The 21,563-nt window shown below is 42.5% G+C and overlaps 1 protein-coding gene across 4 annotated transcripts; it reads right to left on the bottom strand.

The window, feature by feature from the left end:
• Positions 1-835: 835 nt before the first annotated feature.
• VSIG4 (V-set and immunoglobulin domain containing 4) lies at positions 836-20,181 on the bottom strand. 4 transcript variants are annotated; one of them, XM_021932904.1, is made up of 8 exons: positions 19,995-20,181; positions 12,593-12,949; positions 11,590-11,871; positions 7,174-7,236; positions 6,577-6,654; positions 4,156-4,260; positions 1,939-1,960; positions 836-1,716 (listed from the first exon to the last, which is right to left on the bottom strand). In XM_021932904.1, the coding sequence occupies exons 1-8, from the start codon at positions 20,062-20,064 to the stop codon at positions 1,686-1,688; spliced, it is 1,008 nt and encodes a 335-aa protein (XP_021788596.1). In that variant the 5' UTR covers positions 20,065-20,181; the 3' UTR covers positions 836-1,685. The 4 variants fall into 4 exon arrangements, with proteins under 4 accessions (XP_021788596.1, XP_021788594.1, XP_021788595.1 ...); XM_021932902.2 differs by having other exon boundaries at positions 836-1,600; positions 19,995-20,152; XM_021932903.1 differs by lacking the exon at positions 4,156-4,260 and having other exon boundaries at positions 836-1,600.
• Positions 20,182-21,563: the final 1,382 nt, after the last annotated feature.

The following is a 21,563-nucleotide window of genomic DNA, read 5'->3' as shown; positions in this document are numbered from 1 at the left end:
ACACACACTTCCTAGCCCTATTCCTCCTTGAAGAGAAAGGCTTTCTTGCTCTTATCCCCACCTCACATTGTAAGAAGGGGACAGGAGCTAAAGCAGATAACCTGTGAAAAATGCAACCACCCCCAAAATTTTAAGCTTCAAAGAAGTGGAAGTGGTGCATCCATACTTTGGAAAGAAGGAAATCCCTTCGTCTCTGCATTCATAGTCCCCTGAGACAGAAAGATTTTTTCTTTTCTTTTTTTTCTTTTTTCTTTTTTTTGAGGCAGAGTCTCGCTCTGTGGCCCAGGCTGGAGTGCAGTGGCGCGATCTCAGTTCACTGCAAGCTCCGCCTCCCGGGTTCAAGCCATTCTCCTGCCTCAGTATCCCAAGTAGCTGGGACTACAGGCGCCCGCCACCACGCCCGGCTGATTTTTTTGTACTTTTAGTAGAGACGGGGTTTCGCCGTGTTAGCCAGGATGGTCTCGATCTCCTGACCTCGTGATTTGCCCTCCTCGGCCTCCCAAAGTGCTGGGATTGCAGGTGTGAGCCACCGCACCCAGCCCAGGACTTTTTCTTTCTCAGGCTTCCAGTTGATGTGGGAAGAATCATCCAGGTGGACCTGGCAGGATGACATGTTGGGTAAGGGAAGCCAGGGGAGTACTGTTTAATCAGGTATTCACTGTGCTCCAGCTGGACTTACCAGTGGAGTGAAGTAGGAGTGGCATGTGTGGGAAGGGAAAAGACCAAAAAAGCAAAAGTCACATCCATACTCTCAGGGGCCCCAGGCTTCTTAACTAGTCTCACTTTAATTACTTTTAGTAGTTCCTACCATACTGTGAGAGAAGACCAACATGACTGAAGTTGCTGTTATGATTATTTATTGAGCACCAGAAGAGAGTCAGAACATTAGACTTACAGTGTAGGAGCAGAACTGAACCCTGGTCTGTGAAATGACAATTTCAATTAAAAGCTGTCTGGCCCTGAAGAAAGAGAAATGATCCTGGATACAATTGGTCCTCTGAGCTGGCAGAGCTGAGCCTCCCTCTGGTCTTCTGGTGGCAAGATGCCAAAGTTGAATAGTGTCTGTAGGCATGATGACCAAGTCCCAGTGCTATGGGCATCTTCCTTCTGGTATTTAGAGAGGAGTACCAGAAGCCCCCAGCAGAGATACTAGAAGGGCACAGGGCCAAATCCAGCAGCTGGCTTACTTGAGATGCATCTGGCAAATTCTAAGGCAAAGCCAGTGACTCCCAGGGGCCCCAGTGTTGGCAGGGCAGACACTTTGGGCTACCCAGGAAGATATGTAGCAGGGAAGAAGGCCATGCAGAAGGCAAGGACTGAATAGACAATTATGTCAGCAGATCCTGGCCTAGTGGGGCATTTTTAACAGGCAGTCTTGCCCTCAGTGGCCAGAAACTCATAATCCAGAGGAACTGTGTCCAGTAGGCGGGCGTAGTCACCATTGATCTGGGCGATGATCTGGTACTCCTGTCCTATGCAGGGCTCATCAGAGTAGTTGTTGCCCAGATTCTGAGAAGCTGGTTCATCACTGGGGCAGCCACTTGCGAAGATGGCCACCCTCATGGTATCTCCAGAGTCGTTGGCCTCTCTGGCATGTACCCTATGGCCCAAGAGCCCACCACCCATAAGAAGGGGCTTGGGGCTGGTGTCCTGGTTTCCCACCCTTCTGCCTGAATTCTTGCCAATTAATTCGCAGGATCCTGCCACCCAGGGATTCTGGAAGCAGAAGGCAGATAGATCTAAATTATCCTTTGTGTTCAGGGGGCCACAACAACCTCAGGAGGTGCCTGAGAGAGGGAAGACAGCTATGTCCTGACTCTGAAGGCCTCTGGCATTAGGACTGGGTCTGTGCCACACCCCCCTTCCTCCATGTTTCCTGCCAGTAATCAAAATTGAGGGCAAGGACGGGTAAAAATGGAAGAGGAGAGGTTTTCTTACCTGGCCGCTTCATAGACATGCTCTAGAAAAGAAGGAGGAATCATGTCAAAAGTTTTCAGGGCAAGTGGACAAAGGTCAAGCATGGATCCCGGGTACCAGTCAAAAGATGAGGGAAGGGTACAGAGGAGGGGATTTTAATATGTCTCAGCTTTCCAACACCTGGTAGGTATTGGGGAGATGAATTGAAACACAGAGATGCAAATTTATCAGGTAAAGGAAGGGGAAGCACATATGGTCACTATCCCTTTTGTCATCTTGGACTCAGGATATTGGGCTGGAGCAGTTTCTGGGTATGGGTTTAGGGAGGGCACTGGAACTGGACCTGCTCTTTACCCAGGAATCTCCCCCAAGGATCCCCAGAGAGTCCTTGTGGGAAACTTGACTGTAAGGCCGGATACCAGGAAGAAGGGGCTGGATTAGCCTGATGCCGATGACCATGACCCAAGCCACTCCCAAATGCACTCATTCCCACCATATACCCAGGAAAAACCATGGTATTGGTCACTATTGCCCCCTAGAGTCTGTGGAGGAGGAGTGTCCTATATTCCGTACAGGTTCAAAGGCTTAGGTTAGTGCAAAGACAGATGTTTCTTGGTACTGCCCTCTAGGTGCTTATAATTTTTCAGGGATGCAACTGGAAATTCAAGCATTAAATGACAACAAAGTAAACAAGAGAAACCACAGGAATTCTGCCTTATGGTAGAGCCCTGCATTTCTGTGTCTTGCCTCCCCCATTGGCCTATGAGCACCTGTACTGCAAGGGTCATGACTTTTTCATCTTAATATGCCCAGCACCTGTCACACAATAGGTGCTCAGTAATTATGTTAAATTAAATTGATGCCCTGAGGCTGTCTCCCTTATAGAAAGATAGGAAAGAGGAATTTTTGGAAATGAGACTAGGTATAAGGAAGTGGTGGGTGTTGAGAAAATTGGCTAGAGCCACATCACAGAGAGCCTGGAATAGAATGCTGCATTTTGACCTATATCCCCTGGGCCATAAGAAACCATGGAAGGTTTTTGAGAGAGAAACAATTTAATGTGGTTACCGTTTATGCCTAGCCTCATCAAGACTATATGAGAATACTTTCATTTTAGTGCCCCTGGGGTTTGTGGTCATGTGAGGCATCTGCTATCAAGTTCAGCCTCATGGTGATAGCCATGCTAACTGGCAAAAGCCAGAGCTTATAATCAAAACCTGGGAGGAGATATTCAAGGCTCCCTTCTGATGGTGGAAATCCATCAGACCCATGGTAGTAACCAGGCTATTTTGGAGTAAGAGATAGTACAGAGAATAAGACAAACTGATATTAGGCAAAATGACTAGTGCACTGGGCATTGAGAGATAGCTAGTTTTGTTTTTTGTTTTTTGTTTTTTTTTTTCCTTTTAGAAACAAGCATCCCAAGTTTTTTTCCTCCTTGGTTGGTTCATAGTTTTTAAATGGCCCTGACAACTGTGCTGTCATTATGCCACTTCCATGCTTGAAAAAATTGGTAATTTTTAGTACCCTTGCAAGGCCTGGTGAAGAAAGTCCAAATTATTTAACCTGGCGTTTAAGGCCTTCTATAATCAGGAATAAACTTTCCTTTCCCACTGCACTTCTCTGTTGCCCATCTACAGAAGTTTTCTTTATTGATGACCCCACTCCCAGTTGTCTTTTAGGCCCTTACAACTTTGCTGATGTAGTTCTCTCTTCCTGAAATATTGTCTCCTTACAAATTGTTTTCATCCTCCAAAATGTGGTCTAAGATATTATTCCTTCTGAAATCCCTTGCTAATTACTCAAGCCTTAAATGACTCTTTTCTCCTCTGGATCCCTTTAGCATTGATTATCTTCTCTAGTTTTTGAGCTTATAGCCTCTATTGCTATATATTGTTATTGATAAATTCCATGTTTCTACCTTGAATCTCCTAAATAAATTGTAAGCAACTCGAGGGCAGGGATTGTGACTTCTCTTTCTCTTGCATCATTACAAGGTGACTCATTAGAAAGATGGCTGTACTTGACTGAGTACCAAAGCCTAGTGCTTTTAGTTCCATAAGTCTTATGCCATTGTTTGCTTGAACATCTGTCTCCCTGCACCCCCACCTTCACTCCCAAACTAGGCTGGGAGCTTCTTGAAGTGCCTAACACAATGCCTGATACAGAATTTAGGCTCAAGTATACTGACAGAAAGAACAAATGAGCCAAAGCCACCTTCTCATATTCATGACTAACCTTGTTGGGATGTCTTCCGACAGAGCATGATATAGGCCATGGTAAAAACCACCATACAGCACAAAGAGATGATGAGGATGATGGCAAAGATAGGCAGGCTCTTTCCTAGATGGTAAAACAAGATCAAGTGGTATTTGGTTGAAAATAAGGCCAGAAACAAAAACTCTAAGGAATAACCCAGACTAGGCCAAGCCTTTTTCTTTTTCATTTTCCATATTCTCCTAACCTTCTTAGCTAGCCAGAGAGAAAAAACTCCAGGCTCATAAGAAAAACTTGAGAAAGGATGCCATGTGTAAATAGGTTCTTAGAGACTCAACGGTGGGCTGATTGGCCTGGTCATTTGAGCTAGTTGTCCATGCTTTCTATAGGGCCAAGACAGAAGGTTTTCACCTTCCTTTAGAAAAAAGAAAATAATATTCTGACTTTCCAACTTCACCAAAAATGCTACATACCTTATTAAGATTCTGATCAGTTACTTCTAGCCACAAAGATTCTTTCCATCACACTCTCTGGTCAAGTCCCCAGCTTCCTTCTTTATCAAAACATATTTCCATTGAGCCACTTGAGACACATACTCCCATTATGCTTAAAAGCTGAAAGAATCAACTGAACTGGGCTTCCAGTCCTAGATCTCTTATTTACTTGCTATATGACTATGGTAGGCAGAATAATGGTCCTCTAAAGATATTCACATCTACATTCCTGGAACCTGTCAGTATGTTAGTTTACATAGTAAAAAGGAATAGAGATTTGAGAATGCCACATTGTTAGTTTTGAAAATGGAGGAAGGGGGCCATGAGCCAAGGAATGTGGGTAGCTTCTATAAGCCAGAAAAGACAAGGAAATTAATTCTGCTCCAAACCCTCCAAAAGGAACACAGCCTTGCTGACTGATATTTTGATTTTAGCTCAATGATAATTGTGTCAGACTTATTTCCAGTAGTGGAAGATAATATATTTACGCTGTTTTAAGATACTAGGTTTGGGTAAGTTTTTAGAGCAGCCATGGAAAAATGAATACAGTGACCTTAGACAAAACTTAGTTTTGTTACTAGGCCTTAGTTGCCCCATAAGTTCAATGAAAAGATTGAATGATGTCTAATGCACTTTTAGCTATAATATTCTGAATCTAAGAAGCTAGGTCAGGTGATAGAGACGTGTAAGGAAAGGAACCTCAGTGTACTTAGGATTTGTTGCTGCAACTGGCTTGTTTTCATGAGAGTCTAAGATATCGTGTCCTAGGAATCCAGTATTTGTGGTCCTCAGAGTGTCTTGTTGGAACTGAGAGAACTCAAGTTATAAGCTGGTACAAATCGAAGAAATATTCTCTTTTGAAGAGAGTCAAGTCCTAAAAACTTGGTAGAGAAAATAGGGTGCAGACCTAATATCTAAGAACTTTGACTTTGCCCAAGGTTATTTTCTCATTTTTCCAAACCAACTCCCTATGAGGCATTTTCTAACTTCTATTCTCCCAATAGATGTTCTTTTGGGACAGGAATGGAGCTATGGAAGTCTTGAAGCCAAAGATGGCAATGCAAATGTGGCACATAAAACAGGTTTGAGTGCTGCCCAGAGATAGCCAAAAAGCTCTACAATCAGGAAAGGAGAAGTACAAAGAACATTTGGAAGTCCACTCTCAATTATACACAGGCAGAGGATGAGTACCAGGAGTGATAGTTATCAAACTATTTAATTCCAACCAATCACAACAGATGCCTACTGTAGACTTGGAGTCTTAGAGATTCTTTGGTATACCTTTTGTTGCATGACCATGGGAGTGGTCTACAGAGTTCTGAGGAATGGGACAAGGCGGCCCCAGGTAATAATGGAGGGTTCAGGGGTTAAGGGGAGCAGCTAATTATCAACTGGTGTGAGAGTGTTCTATTATTTCAACAGTCAATGTAGTCATGTCAATGCACACCACCTGACTATCAGATGCAGGTGAAACACAAAAGATTTATCTGGGATTTGATTCTCTGAGACCCTGACTTGGGAATATTCAAGGCCTTGGAGGAATCAGAAATCAGCTTCAAGTGGCTTGAAGAGCCCTGATTAAGAGCTCAAGCAATGACGCTCTGCCATTATCTTTACCTGGCTGAGGTCATGATGTCATAATGTCCCTATCCCTATTTCTTGCTCAGAATGTTTGGAAAGTATATTACTATGGCAACAGAGAACTAAATAAAGGACAGATTTATCACTTCCCTTAACCTCACTCTGACTTCACTCATCCCTGGATCTGTATCTCTCTCTCTACATCCCACCCACCTTACCCATCCTCAGTGTCCTTGACCATTGCTTGGCACATAGCAGGTAATGACTTGCAGAGTTCAATGCTGTAGAACAGTGTGCATAATGGAAAGTTTTGGTCACAAAGCTTAGAGTCAAGAAGAAAAGATAGAAATCCTGACAATATTCTTACCTGGCCCAGCACTGGTTGCTCCATGGTAGCCATCCACGTCAGTGGTCCAGTCCCAGGATTGCTTCACTGTAGATGTTGCTATGAATATAGAAAATAGGGTCAGAGATCTCTCTTCTATCAAAAAGCTGAGAGGTAAGAGATGGTTGCAAAGGTTGGAGTCCTTCTCTGGCCATTTGTGCTGTACTTTCCAGAGTGCCTGGCCGTGTTATCAACCACTAGTACCATGAGATGAGACATCCTTGTTTCTTACTTTAGGTGTGGGCAGTGAGAAGAAGTCCCATAGAGGGGAGGTAATATACCCAAAGTCACACAGCAAGTCAAACTAGGAGCAGAATAGAATTTGGTGTTCTCCTTTTTTGTATTTCCAATGGGAGTATTCTAACTCTCTCTTTCCTTTTGCCTCAGAAGTTTTCACAAAAAAAGAGTATATATTCATCATTGTTACCTTTCTTTTGTTTCCATTCCTTTACTGCTATGTTCTCGCTGAGGAACCAATTGACTGTTTATTAGCCATTCAATGGCATTGTGATTCCTTCCTTGGCTACCATGACACCATTTTGGACCTCTACTACTTCCTCAAACAATAGTAAAACTCACCTTTCAAGGGGTGTCTCATGGTTGTAGGTGCCTCAGTCTTGGTCTTGAGTAGTTTTGAGGAGTCTGCAAGGAAAAGGGAACCGATTCAAGGGATCTTGTACCCTTGGGTGAATAGTTTAATGCCCTAGGGAAAGAGGAAGTAAGTAAAGGCCATTCAGTTCCATACTTGGACCTGTCTCAACACTTCTGTCATGACGCTGGTAAGTTCTGTGTTGCTTGTTCAGCTTTCATACATCAATCAAGAACAGAGTTTTAAACCCAGGATTAATAGATCTGGAAGTAACTTGTATCTAGAGTTCAGAGGGTGAGTCAACTTGGATGGGAAAATATATTTTATTTTTTACTAACTTCTAACTGAGACCTAGTAGTTAATTCTCTTGAGAGAAACTTGGCAAGTATCACACAGAAGGTGGCAATGGGTGACATCAGTGAAAATGGTGGCATAATAACCTCCAGAAATTTACCTTTTAACAACATCAGTGAAATAATGCAAAATTTGACATAATCAACTTTTTTTTTAGAATTTTGCAAAATAGCCAAAGGTTTGCAGCACCTTAGGGAGAATTTATGGAAGAAAAATATTCCAGTTTTGGTAAGAACAGCAAGCTTTATGTTGTTTTAACTTATCCTCGTCCCCTTACCCCTTCTACTTCAGAGGTAATATTGAACATACAACCTCATTCCAGGTGCTGGAGTGGGCCCAACAAACTTCATTTTTTAACAATTGCCATTATTTGGCCTGTCTGGTGGTTCCCTGAAAGACCTGACTCAAAAGACTTGTTTTATTGGTAACCCAGTGCTAAGAGCCTCTCCCCAGGGATGGGGTAGCATTTGTCACGCAGCTGCCTGAGGCAATGGATAATAGGTGAGAGAAACAAACAAACAAACAAAAACTAACCAAAATAGCCTTAAAAACGGTTGAGGAATAAGATTTCCCTAGGGATTTTGAAGAGTTCTGACACAGTTCTGGGAAACTAGAAGGCCACACACAAGCACAGGGCCATGTACCTGCTCAGGAAAGACATGAGAAAACCATAAGCTCCTCCCTCCTACTAGCAGAGGAAACAGCATGCTCCGTTTTAGATGTGGAGAAACATATTAGTAGATAAAGCTGGACAGGTAGGCTGAAAACAGACTGAAAGAGTTTGGGCTTTGTTCTTTGGTTGGAAGGATCCATGGGGTGTAACAGAAGGTTATACCTTTTGAGAAAAGTTTACTTCCTTTTGAGAAAGGAAGCAAAAATTGTTCAGCCTCTTTTTTTGGAAATAATTCTGACAACAGTGTGGTAGGATTTTCAAAGATGAGGCAATAGCATATTTTGCCCATTCATTAACAAATACAATATTCGTCTAGTGTCTAGTGTCTTCTTTGTGCCAAATACTTTGCTGGGCTCTGGAGAACAGTCATGAAGTAGACAGGTAGAATTCTGCACTCTTGAATTTTATAATCTAGCGAAATAAAATATATACTCAATAAATATTGAATAAGTTGATGATTTCATAAGAATGAATGGACATGGGGAGAGCATTTAGAAGATGATTGAAATTGTTTTTTAAAAGAGAATATGAGACCATGAGGGTATAGGAAGAGAAAGAAAGATCCTAATAAGATACATGATTCAGTAGGTGAATTCACAGCACTTGGTAATCTTGATGATTATTTGACCATGCGAGGTAAAAGATAAGGAGGAGTCAAAGATACTGCTGTGTTTTCTAACAGGTTTGAGGAACAGGTTTGGTGAGTAAAAGGTACATTCAGTTTTGAACAAGCTGAGATTAGAAATGAAGCTGTCCAGAAGGTAACTAGACACTGGGATTTAGCAGTCAGGAAAAAAAAAATTACAGATAATATTATGGTTTGAGAGTCATCAGCCTACAGGTGATATTTGAAGCCACAGAAGTAAATAAAATCTCCTGATAATATAGAAATACATGCAGAGATGAATAAGAATTGAGTCTTTGAGAACATTTACAATTAAGGAGTGAATGAAAAAAGAGCCAACAAAGGTGTCTCAGAAGGATCATTCAGGAAGGTCTTAGAAGAACCAAGAGAAATTGGTGTCATTGATAGCAGTGACTGAAAGAATACTGAGGAGGAATAAATGGCCAACAGGGACCACTGTCACAGAGATGTTGAGGAGGAAAAGTATGAATGCAGAGGCCTTGGGATTTGGTGATACAGAGGTTAATGATGACCCCAAATTACAAAGTTATGTGTGGTGAATGAATTGAGAGGTTCAGCTGGTGGAAGCTACCTTCATGAGAAGGTTGGTAGTGACCATAGGAGAGATTAGGTGGCAGATGGAGAAAAAAATTTTTAAAAAATAATATATATATATATATATGTATGTATTAGGCTTGCATACTGACATATATACATATATTATGCATGCATATGTATTTGACTTAGGTAGAGGATAAAGGGTATTGCAGGGCATTGGAGTAGCTGATGTTGAGTTCAGGAGGAGGGGCTTGTTGTGGAGAGGAGCAAAGCATACCTTACTCTGAGCCAAGAGGAAATGGATAGGGAAATATCAAGGCAGAGAGGAGGGTAGTTGATAAAATTCACATCTGAAGAGGGCCTGGACCTTCTTACAGAGGAAGGAAGTTACCTTATCTTTTAGGAGTGGGGCTGGGGGCCTTAAATAAGGTAGAAATGTTCTGAAAAGCTGCTACGAGGAATGAGACAAAGATAAGCAAATAGATAGACACACAGTATGAGGGCAGGCAGTGGATGTCGCAGAGCATCAAATTAAAGTGGAGTCAATTCATATCTGTGTTTTGTTTTGTTTGTCAGCAAAGCTCAGCAGTCCAAGAATATGAGCAAAAGCAGGGCCTCCAGAGTCCTTCTAGAACTAAAGAACAGTGCAAAGTGAGGTGGAAGGGTGAAGGGCTGAGAGTTCCATAGGGCAGAGGTGAAACAGGGAGTCAGACTCGGGGGACAAGGTTGGTTGGACAGGGAGGCAGGTAGAGGTAGCCAGGAAAGATTACCTTGGCTCACAGAGCAGGGAAGAGTGGAAGGCTGAGAATAACTTCCCTGAGCCTCAGTTTTCTTATCTATCAGTAGGGGGCAATGGCGAGCACTGCTTAACAGCACTGTGATAAGCATTGACTGTGAGAAGCAATAGGCAGGCGGGTTTACTGTGAGCAAGTTCTTGCCTAGATGGTCTGAGAAGTAACTCACAGAAAGGCGAGAATGTTCAGTTAGTCTCTTTATGCACTATGCATTCTTGGGCTTTCTGGTCATGCCCTGCCCTCTCTGCTTGACCAAACTGTCAGCTCTTAGAGAACTGGGACACTGTTCATATAACTGTTTCAGGGTGGACCACTCTTGTTCCTCCCCAAACTAACAAACCATGATCTACAGCACACACATCCTCACTACAGCTTAACTTTGGGAAACAAATTCCTCCAGGCAAACACAAGAGTCTCAAACCAACATCAGTCTCCTAGCCCAAATGGTAATAAGCCATTATTACCATTCCTTATACAGATCTATCCTCAGAAGACAATAATTTTCAGATGGTTCTGAGGGCAATTCCCTAAAATCAGTTAGTTTCCAACATGTTTTGGGCAATGGTAATCTTGTTGGAGTGTCTTTCTTTCCAAGGATATCTCTTGAAAGCTAAGAAAACTCATCTGGACATATCACTGCCGGACTCTTCATTTAAGCCTCAGCTTACAGTGTTTATATGCATAGTTCGTAGTGCTCCCAGGACAGTGCTGTAAGAAATAGTCAAATCTTGATGAACCAGAACCCATCTTCAAGGATACTTCAACCAGAACTTGTATTTGGCTTTACAATGAAGTGGGGGAGGGAAGTTAAAAGAAAGCATGTAAATATATTAGATCAAGCCTAATCAAACAAGCAAAACAATGACCAAACAAACAGAACACACAAACAAACAAAAAACAACAGCTTTTGAAGGGTGCCCAGGATCTAATATAGATTCAACCATGAGAAACAATCAGACATAGTAGAAAGAGCATGAAATCTGAGTGCAAATCCAGATTTATACTTCCTTGCTGTGAGACCACGGGCAAGTAGATTACCCTTTCTGACTCTATTTCCTCTTCTGTAAAGTAAAAGTAATGATAACTATCTCATGGGACAGTTGTGGTGATTCAATGAGAAAATATGTGTCAAGTTCTTGTACTTTGTGTCTGGCAAATACAATGTGCTAGTAAATCTCACTCTTTCCTTCACTGTCTTTATCTACTTAACCTATGGCATGACGGGCAATGTCTCTATCCCTGTTGTCCCCAGTCCCATTTTTTTTTTTAATTTGGGATTGTACAACCATTGCCTGCTTGGGACCCTGTTCTCCCAATTCTTCTTTTGCATAAGGGCACATTTTGAGTGTCTTTGGTTCAAACTGGTCTGTTAAGATGCTCACCAGGAAAGAGGGCCACTCACCTTTGACCACAAACTTCACAATGTCGCTGTGCTGCTCAGAGCCAACTCGGCCCTTGGCAGTACAGAAATAGGAGCCCGAGTCAGCTACCATCGCAGGCTTGAAAAGTAAGGTACTTAAGGTTGCTACTTTGATGGGTTCCTGGTTATTAGTCTGTTCCTTATACCAAATATAACTGATGGGAGGAGAACCCCGAGCCTGGCATTGAAGGCTAATCCTCATTCCCTGGGGCACTGTGAAGCCATAACCGCTGCCAGTTGTCACTGTGGGCTTGGAGACAGAGACTGTGAAGAAAAGACAAGACAGGAAACTCTGGGCAGTCATAAGGATATGGGACCACAAGGCCGAATCACTCTTGTTGGGCATAAGGGCATGCATATATCTGCAACTGGAACTAAAGGGGGCTTCTGACTTTGGAGGAAATAGGAAGGAAAGGGTAATACAAACAAAATGGCTTCCTTTGCAGGTAGGTACTTTTTGGTATCACCTGGGATTTTGGAATATTTGGAAGTAAAAATCAACTGACCTTTAAAAATAATGTAGTTTGTTCTGGGGCTCAAGTTTTGAGTTTTGCAGTTGCGGGTTTTCAGGGCCAGACCTTTGTAAAATTGTCCACCAAGCAAACTTATCCTGGCTAACCTCTGCCTCCCTTTCCCCAGAGCTTCTCTATCAGCATCTATCTACAAATTAAATATACTCATTTTTGAGTTGTAAATCCCAGAACCCAAGCAGGGTAACTAGGCTATGGATGCTGGCATTTCTGGGACACTTGAAGGGATACAGATTTGCAGGTCAGGAACCGTTCCCAGCACTTCTTAAATTTAACCATGGGAATGCTAACCCTAATAATTCTTTGCCTGTCCACTTTCTCTGATAAGCACATATACCTGTGGAGAGCCTCTGTATAGATAAACAAAGGCCTCTGGGTTTTTCAGGAGTTTCTAGAATTACATCCACTATTGATTCATTGATTATCAGTACTTTCTTACCCCCATAGTGACTCACGTTTCCGGACACGGAGCTCAGTAATCTTATCTCTCACTACTTGGTTGCCATCAGGAGTCTGCCAGGTGATTTCACACGTGTAGTGGCTCTGGTCATCCATCTCCAGGGTGCTCAATTGGAGGGATACATCTCCTGGAACCTTTTGGTTCACATGCAGGCGGCCCTGGTACTTTGCCTGCTGGATATGGTCTCCAGAAGAGTCACGTAGGAAGATGGTGACAGGGTCTGAGCCACGTTGTACCAGCCACTTCACCAAGACTTGGGTGTAGCCTTGCAGGGGGCCATAGGTGCAAGGAATATTCACATCCCCTTTCCAAGGTCCTGTTATGCTCTCTGGCACTTCCAGGATGGGACGGCCTGAAGAAGCAGAACAGAGGAAAGAAGCAAACGTAGATTGCATACCTATCTGGCAACTAAGGTGGCAGCGACAGACCTCAAAAGGTTTCTGAGAAAAAACACCAAAAGCAACGGCAGCAAAAGCTAAAATTGACAAATGGGATCTAATTAAACTAAAGAGCTTCTGCACAGCAAAAGAAACTACCATCAAGTGAACAGGCAACCTACAGAATGGGAGAAAATTTTTGCAATCTACTCATCCTGACAAAGGGCTAATATCCAGAACCTACAAAGAAGAACTCAAACAAATTTACAAGAAAAAACAAACAACCCCATCAAAGTGAGGCAAAGGATATGAACAGACATTTCTCAAAGAAGACATTCCTTTGTAACAGACATATGAAAAATGCTCATCATCACTGGCCATCAGAGAAATGAAGTAAAACCACAATGAGATACCATCTCACACACCAGTTAGAATGGCGATCATTAAAAGTCAGGAAGCAACAGGTGCTGGAGAGGGATGTGGAGAAATAGAACACTTTTACACTGTTGGTGGGATTGTAAACTAGTTCAACCATTATGGAGAAAACAGTATGGCGATTCCTCAGGATCTAGAACTAGATGTACCATATATTGTCATCCCATTACAGGGGATATACCCAAGGATTATAAATTATGCTGCTATAAAGACACATGCACCGCGTATGTTTATTGCAGCACTCTTCTAATATAGCAAAGACTTTGGAATCAACCCAAATGTCCATCAGTGACAGATTGGATTAAGAAAATGTGGCACATATACACCATGGAATACTATGCAGCCATATAAAAAGGATGAGTTTCGTCCTTTGTGGGGACATGGATGCAGCTAAAACTTCACTCATTCTTAGCAAACTATCACAAGAACAGAAAACCAAACACGCATGTTCTCACTCTGGGTGGGAACTGAACAATGAGATCACTTGGACTCAGGAAGGGGAACATCACACACGGGGCCTATCATGGGGAGGGGGGAGGGAGGGATTGCATTGGGAGTTATACCTGATGTAAATGACGAGTTGATGGGTGCAGTAGACCAGCTTATGGCACAGAATATGCATGTAACAAACCTGCCGTTATGCATGTGCCCACCACAATAAGAGGTATAATAATAATAATAATAAAAAAAAAAGAAAAACCTCAACTTTCTTTCTATCCACACTTTTTGTGTACCTGTGCCCTTTTGCTCTTTGCCAGCCTTCTCGTCAATCAGAACCAGTCTTCAGAATGAAAGCCTTTAACATTGTTTAGATTTGTGAGTTTCAAGCCCTTTTTTTATGTTACTGTCTTGCTATGGAGGTGATCCTAGGTAAGTCAACTTTCTACCATGGAAGATTCATTTACTTCATCTATAATGTGGAGAGTTTGGATGGTAGATGCCCTAGATATTCTATCAACTCTGTCATTCTGCAAATCCATGAAAAAAATTTCTTTTCACATTTTCCAAAAGAGATGTGGAAGCAAAAATGCTAAGCATTTGGGTCTGGACTATTTCATTTTGTGTAAATATGCACCTGGAGAAAAGTGTAGGCTTTTGAGATCAGCAAGAAAGGGCCCTCTGCCCTGTTATTTTCTCTTGTTCCCTTAGAAATACTCAGTGACTGGGGTCCCAACCCTAAGCTGTTCTCTGAAAGACAGGAAAAAGGAAATACTGAGGGTAGAACCAGGTGAGAGGAAGAAGTCTGGATATACATTTCTGTTTAACAAAATCATTAGTTATTGTTAAATTTGAAACCTGCTCTTTGTAAACCTGACTTTTTTTCCCCCGATTTCTTTTGTTTATTTTCCTTTTGATTTCTCCTAGTTCCTAGCAAGGATACATAGGAAAATTTCATCCTGAGGGGGAAAAGTTTGCATCCATTCTTGGTCTAGAAAGGAAAATGTTCTGAGTGAAATCCTGAAGCTGGCTGTAGTGGGGATGGTGATAGAAGCAATGGGAGATTGCTCCTTGGCGTGCTTGAGAAGGAAACACTTAGGGGTAGGGATGGGGGTGGGGGAAGGATGTGGGGATGTTGAAACAACCATTGCCTCCCATCAGAATTTTCCATCCATAAGCTCTTATTTTGAAGATTTTTTTGTTTTATTTAACTGGGGCCAGGAGTGTGGGGTGGGTATATTTAGGCAATATATTCATGTCTCTCCTAAGAGAGGTGGTTTCAAAGATATGAGATATTACTATTCAGTCATATTTATTCAAGAGCTTTTAATTGAGCCTAGAATTCCCAGTATTCAGTCAAGCAAATGGAAGATGACATCTTTGGGATGGGTTGAGTGTATGCTTTCTAACTCCCAGAATGTACTGTCCAGCATCATGGCTTCTGTTAATAGAGATACTAAAGTCAAGCCTCTAGCCTGTGCCCTCACCAGGGACTCTTAGAATATCAATAGCAAATTTTACCCAAGAAAAAACCTTTGAGTAGAAAAGAATAAATAAACATAAGTCCATGTTGCTAGATCCACTACATACTCCCTGGAATGCTTCAAATTTGGCAGAGAGCAGAACGCAGACCTACAAATGGGAATACAAGAGGGGCAGATTTTGGTTAGCCCTATTTTCCTAATTCTATTTCTTTTTATGATATTCTTTTCTGCCTTCCACATCGCAGAAGGGATGGTTTGCCTTACAATGGCCTTTGTGATTAATCAGAGCTATCTATGGATGAATTAAGCTGTCTGGGGAAGTTCTAGGCTTTGTTTGGGTCTTAGCATTGCTCTTTAAGGTCCCTTCTAATCTTAGGTGGTCCAGTGCTAATAGACTATAATAGAAATAGAAGTTATATAATTATATGTTCCAGCTGGCAGTAAATTTTCACCAGGTAGTAGGTTTCACTGTGCTATAGACAGTTCACACCTCCATGTGATTGCAGATGTAGCTTTTCATTATCATCGACACACATGCCCATGCATATTTTTGGCCACATGCAAGCACAAATATACCATCCTTAAACCCTATGAAAACTATCTAAGCCTCTTGGTTTAATAGGCTATTTCCCATTAATCTTCCTCTGGATTTTCCCAATGTCCCTCCTCTTCTCTGAAAAGCACTCTCACATTTCCCTCTTGGGCAACAAAGCAGCATTCTGCTGTGAGGACATCTGGAGCAGTTGAAAATGCCTTTGTCTATGCATATGCATGTCTTCCTTCTGACCTTAGGGGAGCTACAAGGCCTGGCTTGTGTTTTCCCTCCCTGGGAATTTGCTGGAAATTCTCACAAAGCTCAGTGTGGCCTATCAAAAAATTTGCTAGCTAGTTTCAATTTCTCAGTTTTGAAAATCACTTCTGGAAGTAGGTCAGGCTTGACTCCTCCGTCTCAGAATGAATAGGACAGAGTTTGTAAGTAGACTTCCCAAAATGGCATGTTTTTCCCCCTTTTACTTATTTTTCTTTTCCTCTCCCTTCTTCCTCCTTTATTTCTTCCACTCTTTCTTCCTTTATGCTTCTGTTCCTTTTTGTTCCTTCTCCTTTTTCTTATTCTTATCTCCTCCTCCTCCTCCTGCTTCATTAGTTGCATAGTGACTGGATTATAGGTACAGGGCATCACAAGAAAAATGACATTGTACTATTCCTCATGTTATTTGATCTCCAAAGTGAAGTAAACCACAATACCACTGACTTTTACCTTCTACCTTTCCTTGTAATTTTCTTAGAATCAAGTAGGAGCCCCTAATGAGAGCAGGAGGGTAATGAAGGACTGTATGATGTAGTAGGAATACCACTGATGTAAGCGCAAGGTCTGCCTTACCGCATATCTCTCTGTGTGACCTTGGGTAAAATACCAAACCTATCTGAACTTCAGGTCATTATCAGTAAAGTGGAAATAATAATAAAGATTCTATAGAGAATAATTGTGAAGGTTAAATGAGTTCATACATGTGAAAGCACCTAGCATGTGGCTGGCATTCAGTGGGTGCTGGATAAATGTCAGTCTTGTCCCATGCCCTAAGTGAAACTTGTTGTAGTTGTCTTAAATTATTCCGATCCTATAGCAGTCTTCAATATGTCATTCCCTGGATAAACAGATTCATTAGGTTGGAACGTTGTCAGATTTAATATTGACATGAAGGAGAAGTCATCATATGGTAAGGTAAGGAACCACTCTCTCCTGTCTGAGACAATCTACTGAGTTATGGGCAGGTACTAGGTTGTCTGTGGGTTGTAGGGCAGCCAGAGAGGAAACAACAGCCTGTGTCTCCAATAACAGGGCTGTCTTAGCAACCAATGTAAAATGTTGGCCAAATTAAACAATACTCCTGGTTTTCCTGGAAGATTGGGTATGAAAAATCCATTTCGGGAAACCCCCCACCTCCTGGCAGAACACTGTGCCCATTATGGATACCTTAAAACCACCAAATGGCAAGCCACTTGGTATAACAGGGGTTGAGGTACAAAAGAGGATAGAATTTGGAGTCTTCTGGAATGGCATAGCTGGAAGAGCTTTTAGAAATCACTTAGTTACATTCCCTTATGGTACATATGAGTAAGCTGAAACCCAGAGATAGGAAGATGCTTACTCAAAGTCACATGGATAGCAAGGTCAAAGCTAGGCCTAGAGGCCTAGAATACAGGTTTTCAGAAGCCACACTGCTTTCTTACCTTCTTAAATTATTAAACCATCAGTCACAATAGAAACCAGCAACCTCTTACTTGGGTCTACCTGACATGGCTTCTGGATGTTATCTCAGGGTTAGATATTATTCCATGATTGTCTGAAAAAAAATATGCCCCCATCTGCCAGCTGCTTTCTGAAAAATCTTTCCCATAATGCCTGAGCTTTGCTCTCCTCCCTCAGGAAATGTTTGTATTTCCTTCAAATATTGGCCTTCTTCAGGGGAAAGACCAGTGCTGGATACCGACTCAAGGAGCTTTGTTGGGGGAGGATTTGGCTTGAGAAAGAGGGAACAGTGTTGAGCTTATTGTGGTCCTGGGTCCCAGTCTTATAAAAGCAAATGTCTGACGCCTGTGTAATGGCACTGAAGAAAAGAAAGGCTGAATTTACTAGGTGTGTGCTCCTTTATAAGACCCATTCTAGGTCTCTTTCTGAATCCCCTTCCTCCCGTCATCACAAAGAGGGTGACATTTTCCATGTCTCTATCCCATTCCCCCACATGACTGGGTTCTTTCCCTTTCCTGGAATGCCTCCTGGATAGAGGATTAGCTTATATAATAGATGTTTATAAAATGTTTCTGAAATGTTTAAAATGTGTATAAAATGTGAAGATTAGAACTTTTAAAATTTTGATTATCTTGACATATCTCTTAGCCCCACAGGAAGAGGCTAGCAACTTATTCTGGCCCCTACAGGCTTTTTAGCAGTGAAGTTGCAGTCCCACAGAGCTGTCCAGTTGAGAAACCCCTTTGAGGCCAGTCAAGTCAACCTCCTCACTGTACAGATGGGCTGGGAACAATGAGGTCCAGGGAGAAGGAAGGTATTATTTACAGCTCAGCATAACCTGAGCCTCAGGTCTATAGTGTAAGATTCTATATACAAATGGAAGGCCTGCTTCCAGGTCTAGAAAAGCTCATAGGCTGGGGAAGGAACAAGACACATGAATACTCTCTCTTCTCTCTCTCTCTCTCTCTCTCTCTCTCACACACACACACACACACACACACGCACACAAACACAGGATTTAAATTTAACATTTCTAAAATGCTCCCTCAAGCCCCAGGCTTGAGCCCTAGCTCACACCAACAGACTTGGAGAAGGTAGAGAGACATTATAAAACTTACTAGAGAATGGAAATATGGTAGTTATAGAAAGAAAAATATTTTTTCAGGAGTATTAACTCTGCCACTAATGCTCTTTGGCTTGGGGGCAAATTATTTTTTCTTTTGGTTGACTTAATTCAGTCTTTTCTAACTCTGAGGTTCCAGAGTCTGATGGGTCACAGAGCCCCAGGATAGGGTAATCTAATCAGAGTCAGCTATGGAAAGCTGGATTCTTTCTGACCTCACAAGTGACACCAAACTAACACCTATCCAGCCTTTTTCTCTAGGGATGATAGGGAAGCAGAAAAAAACCCCTTTACCCTATATTGGATCTCACTTAGCTGTTACCCAGGTTCAGTTTCCTGAAAATCCATCTCACTTCTCAGGAGTGTAAATGAGGATGGAGCTGCCCAAGCTCCAAGGAAATAATGCGACTATGGAATAGTCCATCCTCCTTTGGGATTTGTATCCAACCCATAAATAGCCCAGACAAATTGAGCCATGTCTATAGGGAAGTGAGTTAGCCCAGGAATGTGTAAAAAACCGAGTCCTATGAAGACCAGTTGAAAAAGCTGGAGCTGTTCAGCTTGGAGGAGAGAAGAGTCAAGGAGATATAGTACTTGTCTTCAGGCCTTTGAAGGGCTATCACAGGGCAAGGAAGTATCTATGTTCTGTGTAGCCCCAAGAAGCAAAGCTGGGATTTTTGGATGGAAGTCAGAGGGAACTGAATTTAGTTCAACACAAATAATAACTTTCTAACAGTTGGAGCTGCTCCTGGATAGACTAGATGGTCTGCAGAGGTAGTGAACAGTGAAATATCAATCACTACTGAATGTTTCTGAGCACTTATTCATGACAATGAAGGGTGGTATAGGTTACTTCTACAATCCTATACAACTCTTAGAAAACACTCCTTCTTCAGGGGCTATATATTTTAACAGAGACCAAAGCTTGGAAGCAGAGGGGTTAAGTCTAATGGTAGAATTTTAGATGAGAGACACAGATGGAGGAAAAATTCGGGTGTCACTGGGAGCCTTCTTGATGCCCCTGAGATACAAGCCCTAGAAAATCATGCAGATGTTTTCCAAGAGAAAAATCCTTTTTCAATTTCTGCCCAAACTTGCCTTCTGACTTCTTCAGCAGACTTCAACTACGTCCGTCCCTTTTGCTCAAGGCTGAGAGAACCTGCAGAGTTTGGTTGAGAACACTCACCTGCCCAGCAGGAATAGGCTTTCCTTAGTAGACATTAAACACCAACCCCCTAGCCTTTTGCCTAAGCCAGCAATGGCAACCAGGACCCCACTTTCTGCCTTACCATAAGTGTCCACTGTTAGATGCCCCAGGAGTAGCAGGCCCAGTAAGATCCCCATCACAGCCAGAGCCATTTCTGTCCTTTCTTCCAGCCTCCAGCTACCAAAGAGGCTCAAACTTCTGGTGGCCACCAGTGTCTGTGTGTGTTTACTTCCCCTCCTTCCCTATATCTCTCACTCAAACTCCTAGTCCCATCACACATTCCCCTTCCTTCCCTATTTCAGCACAGGTCATGTGGGGTGCCCCCCTTCCCCCACTTTCCTGGCGTTGGAGGTTCCAGGGTGAGTGAAGCAATTCTTCTCCCCTGCTAGGGTATTGACTTGACTTTTCCTGGAGCCAATGGGGCTCTCTGGTCTTTGATCTCCCAGGCTGTATTTATTTTGAGTCTCCTCCACAAGACTCAGAGGTTGTAGGGGTGACCTTTGGGATGAGTCTTCTCACTTCAGTATGGGAGTGTTTTCCTTTGTGGTGAGCCCAGGGAGAAGGAAACAACTTTGCTGGCCTATCCAATTTTCATCAGTTGTACTGTTAACCCTTGCCTGTGCAGCCTATGCAAACGGACAGGGTGTTGGGTCTGGTGTGCCTTTGGGCTTAAGAGTACAACAGCTTAGTGTATTAAAGGGCTTTCTACACATCAAAGCTTGAATAATTGGCAAGCCAATGGATAAGGCTGTTATGGGTGAATATGCCTCATATCTCATATTGGGGAAGCTCTGAATCACTTTCTACAATGGCTCCACCTCTCTGGTGGTAAGGGAGAATTCATTTTCATTAATATTCTCTATGCTTTTTCATAAGGAATTTATTTATTATTTACTTCTTTTAAGGGAAAGTTAAGCCCAGCCTCCAGTGCAGCAGCCCATTAGTAGTACGCTCTATTAGGTCAAATTTTTCATTGACTTCCAATTGGTACAAGCCCTTAACCTACAATAGAGTGATATTATGCCTCCTAGCAAAGCTCAACTGCTCCAGAAATTGCTCCTCTTCACAGGCCCCAGAGTGACTGTAATTTCATCAGCAGTCTAGCTAGGTTTGGCACTGCCCTTTGTCTACTAAGCTTTGAAACTATAAGCACTTTCAAAAGCACAAATACATCCAAAAAATTCATACTGCACTGTAAGTAGCATCTAAGCTTAGTTTACTTTTTGATTGGAGGGATAGGAAAGGCCTTGGTCAGGGGAGGGAGGAGTTTGTGCAGAGATGGGGAGTGGGAATATAAAGAAACATACTTGCCAAGGGGTGGCTGCATACAGATGATTTGGAGCTTGCACGGGCTAAGGAGACATTCCAGCATTTCAGGACCCATTATTACATGAAATTCTATCAATCACCTCTGCCTCTAGGGCCCAATCCCCCTTGACTGGTTGTTCCTTGTTTTTTGAGTACTGCACTCATTCCATCTCACTGGAACTTTTAGCCATTTTTTCCCAAGGGGATTCTCACTCAGGAAACCCTGAACTTTGGAGAACTTTCCTTTGAAATTTTTCAACCAACACCCTATCACCACTACCACCCCCACCACCCCCAACACACACACACCCCTCCCCTTCCCCACTAAAAAGCCTACAGAACT

This window comes from Papio anubis, chromosome X (assembly GCF_008728515.1).
Source record: "Papio anubis isolate 15944 chromosome X, Panubis1.0, whole genome shotgun sequence".
NCBI lineage: Eukaryota > Metazoa > Chordata > Mammalia > Primates > Cercopithecidae > Papio > Papio anubis.
The sequence above is the reverse complement of the archived record's forward strand: the minus strand, read 5'-3'. Positions and strand labels throughout refer to the sequence as shown.

Coding starts and splice junctions, on each gene's coding strand:
- VSIG4 (XM_021932902.2), bottom strand. CDS start 20,064: ATGGCTCTGGCTGTGATGGGGATCTTACTGGGCCTGCTACTCCTGGGG. Junction 11,872..12,592: donor TGAGCTCCGTGTCCGGAAAC/GTGAGTCACTAT, acceptor TTTTCTTCACAG/TCTCTGTCTCCAAGCCCACA. Junction 1,601..1,938: donor CATGTCTATGAAGCGGCCAG/GTAAGAAAACCT, acceptor CTTGGGCCATAG/GGTACATGCCAGAGAGGCCA.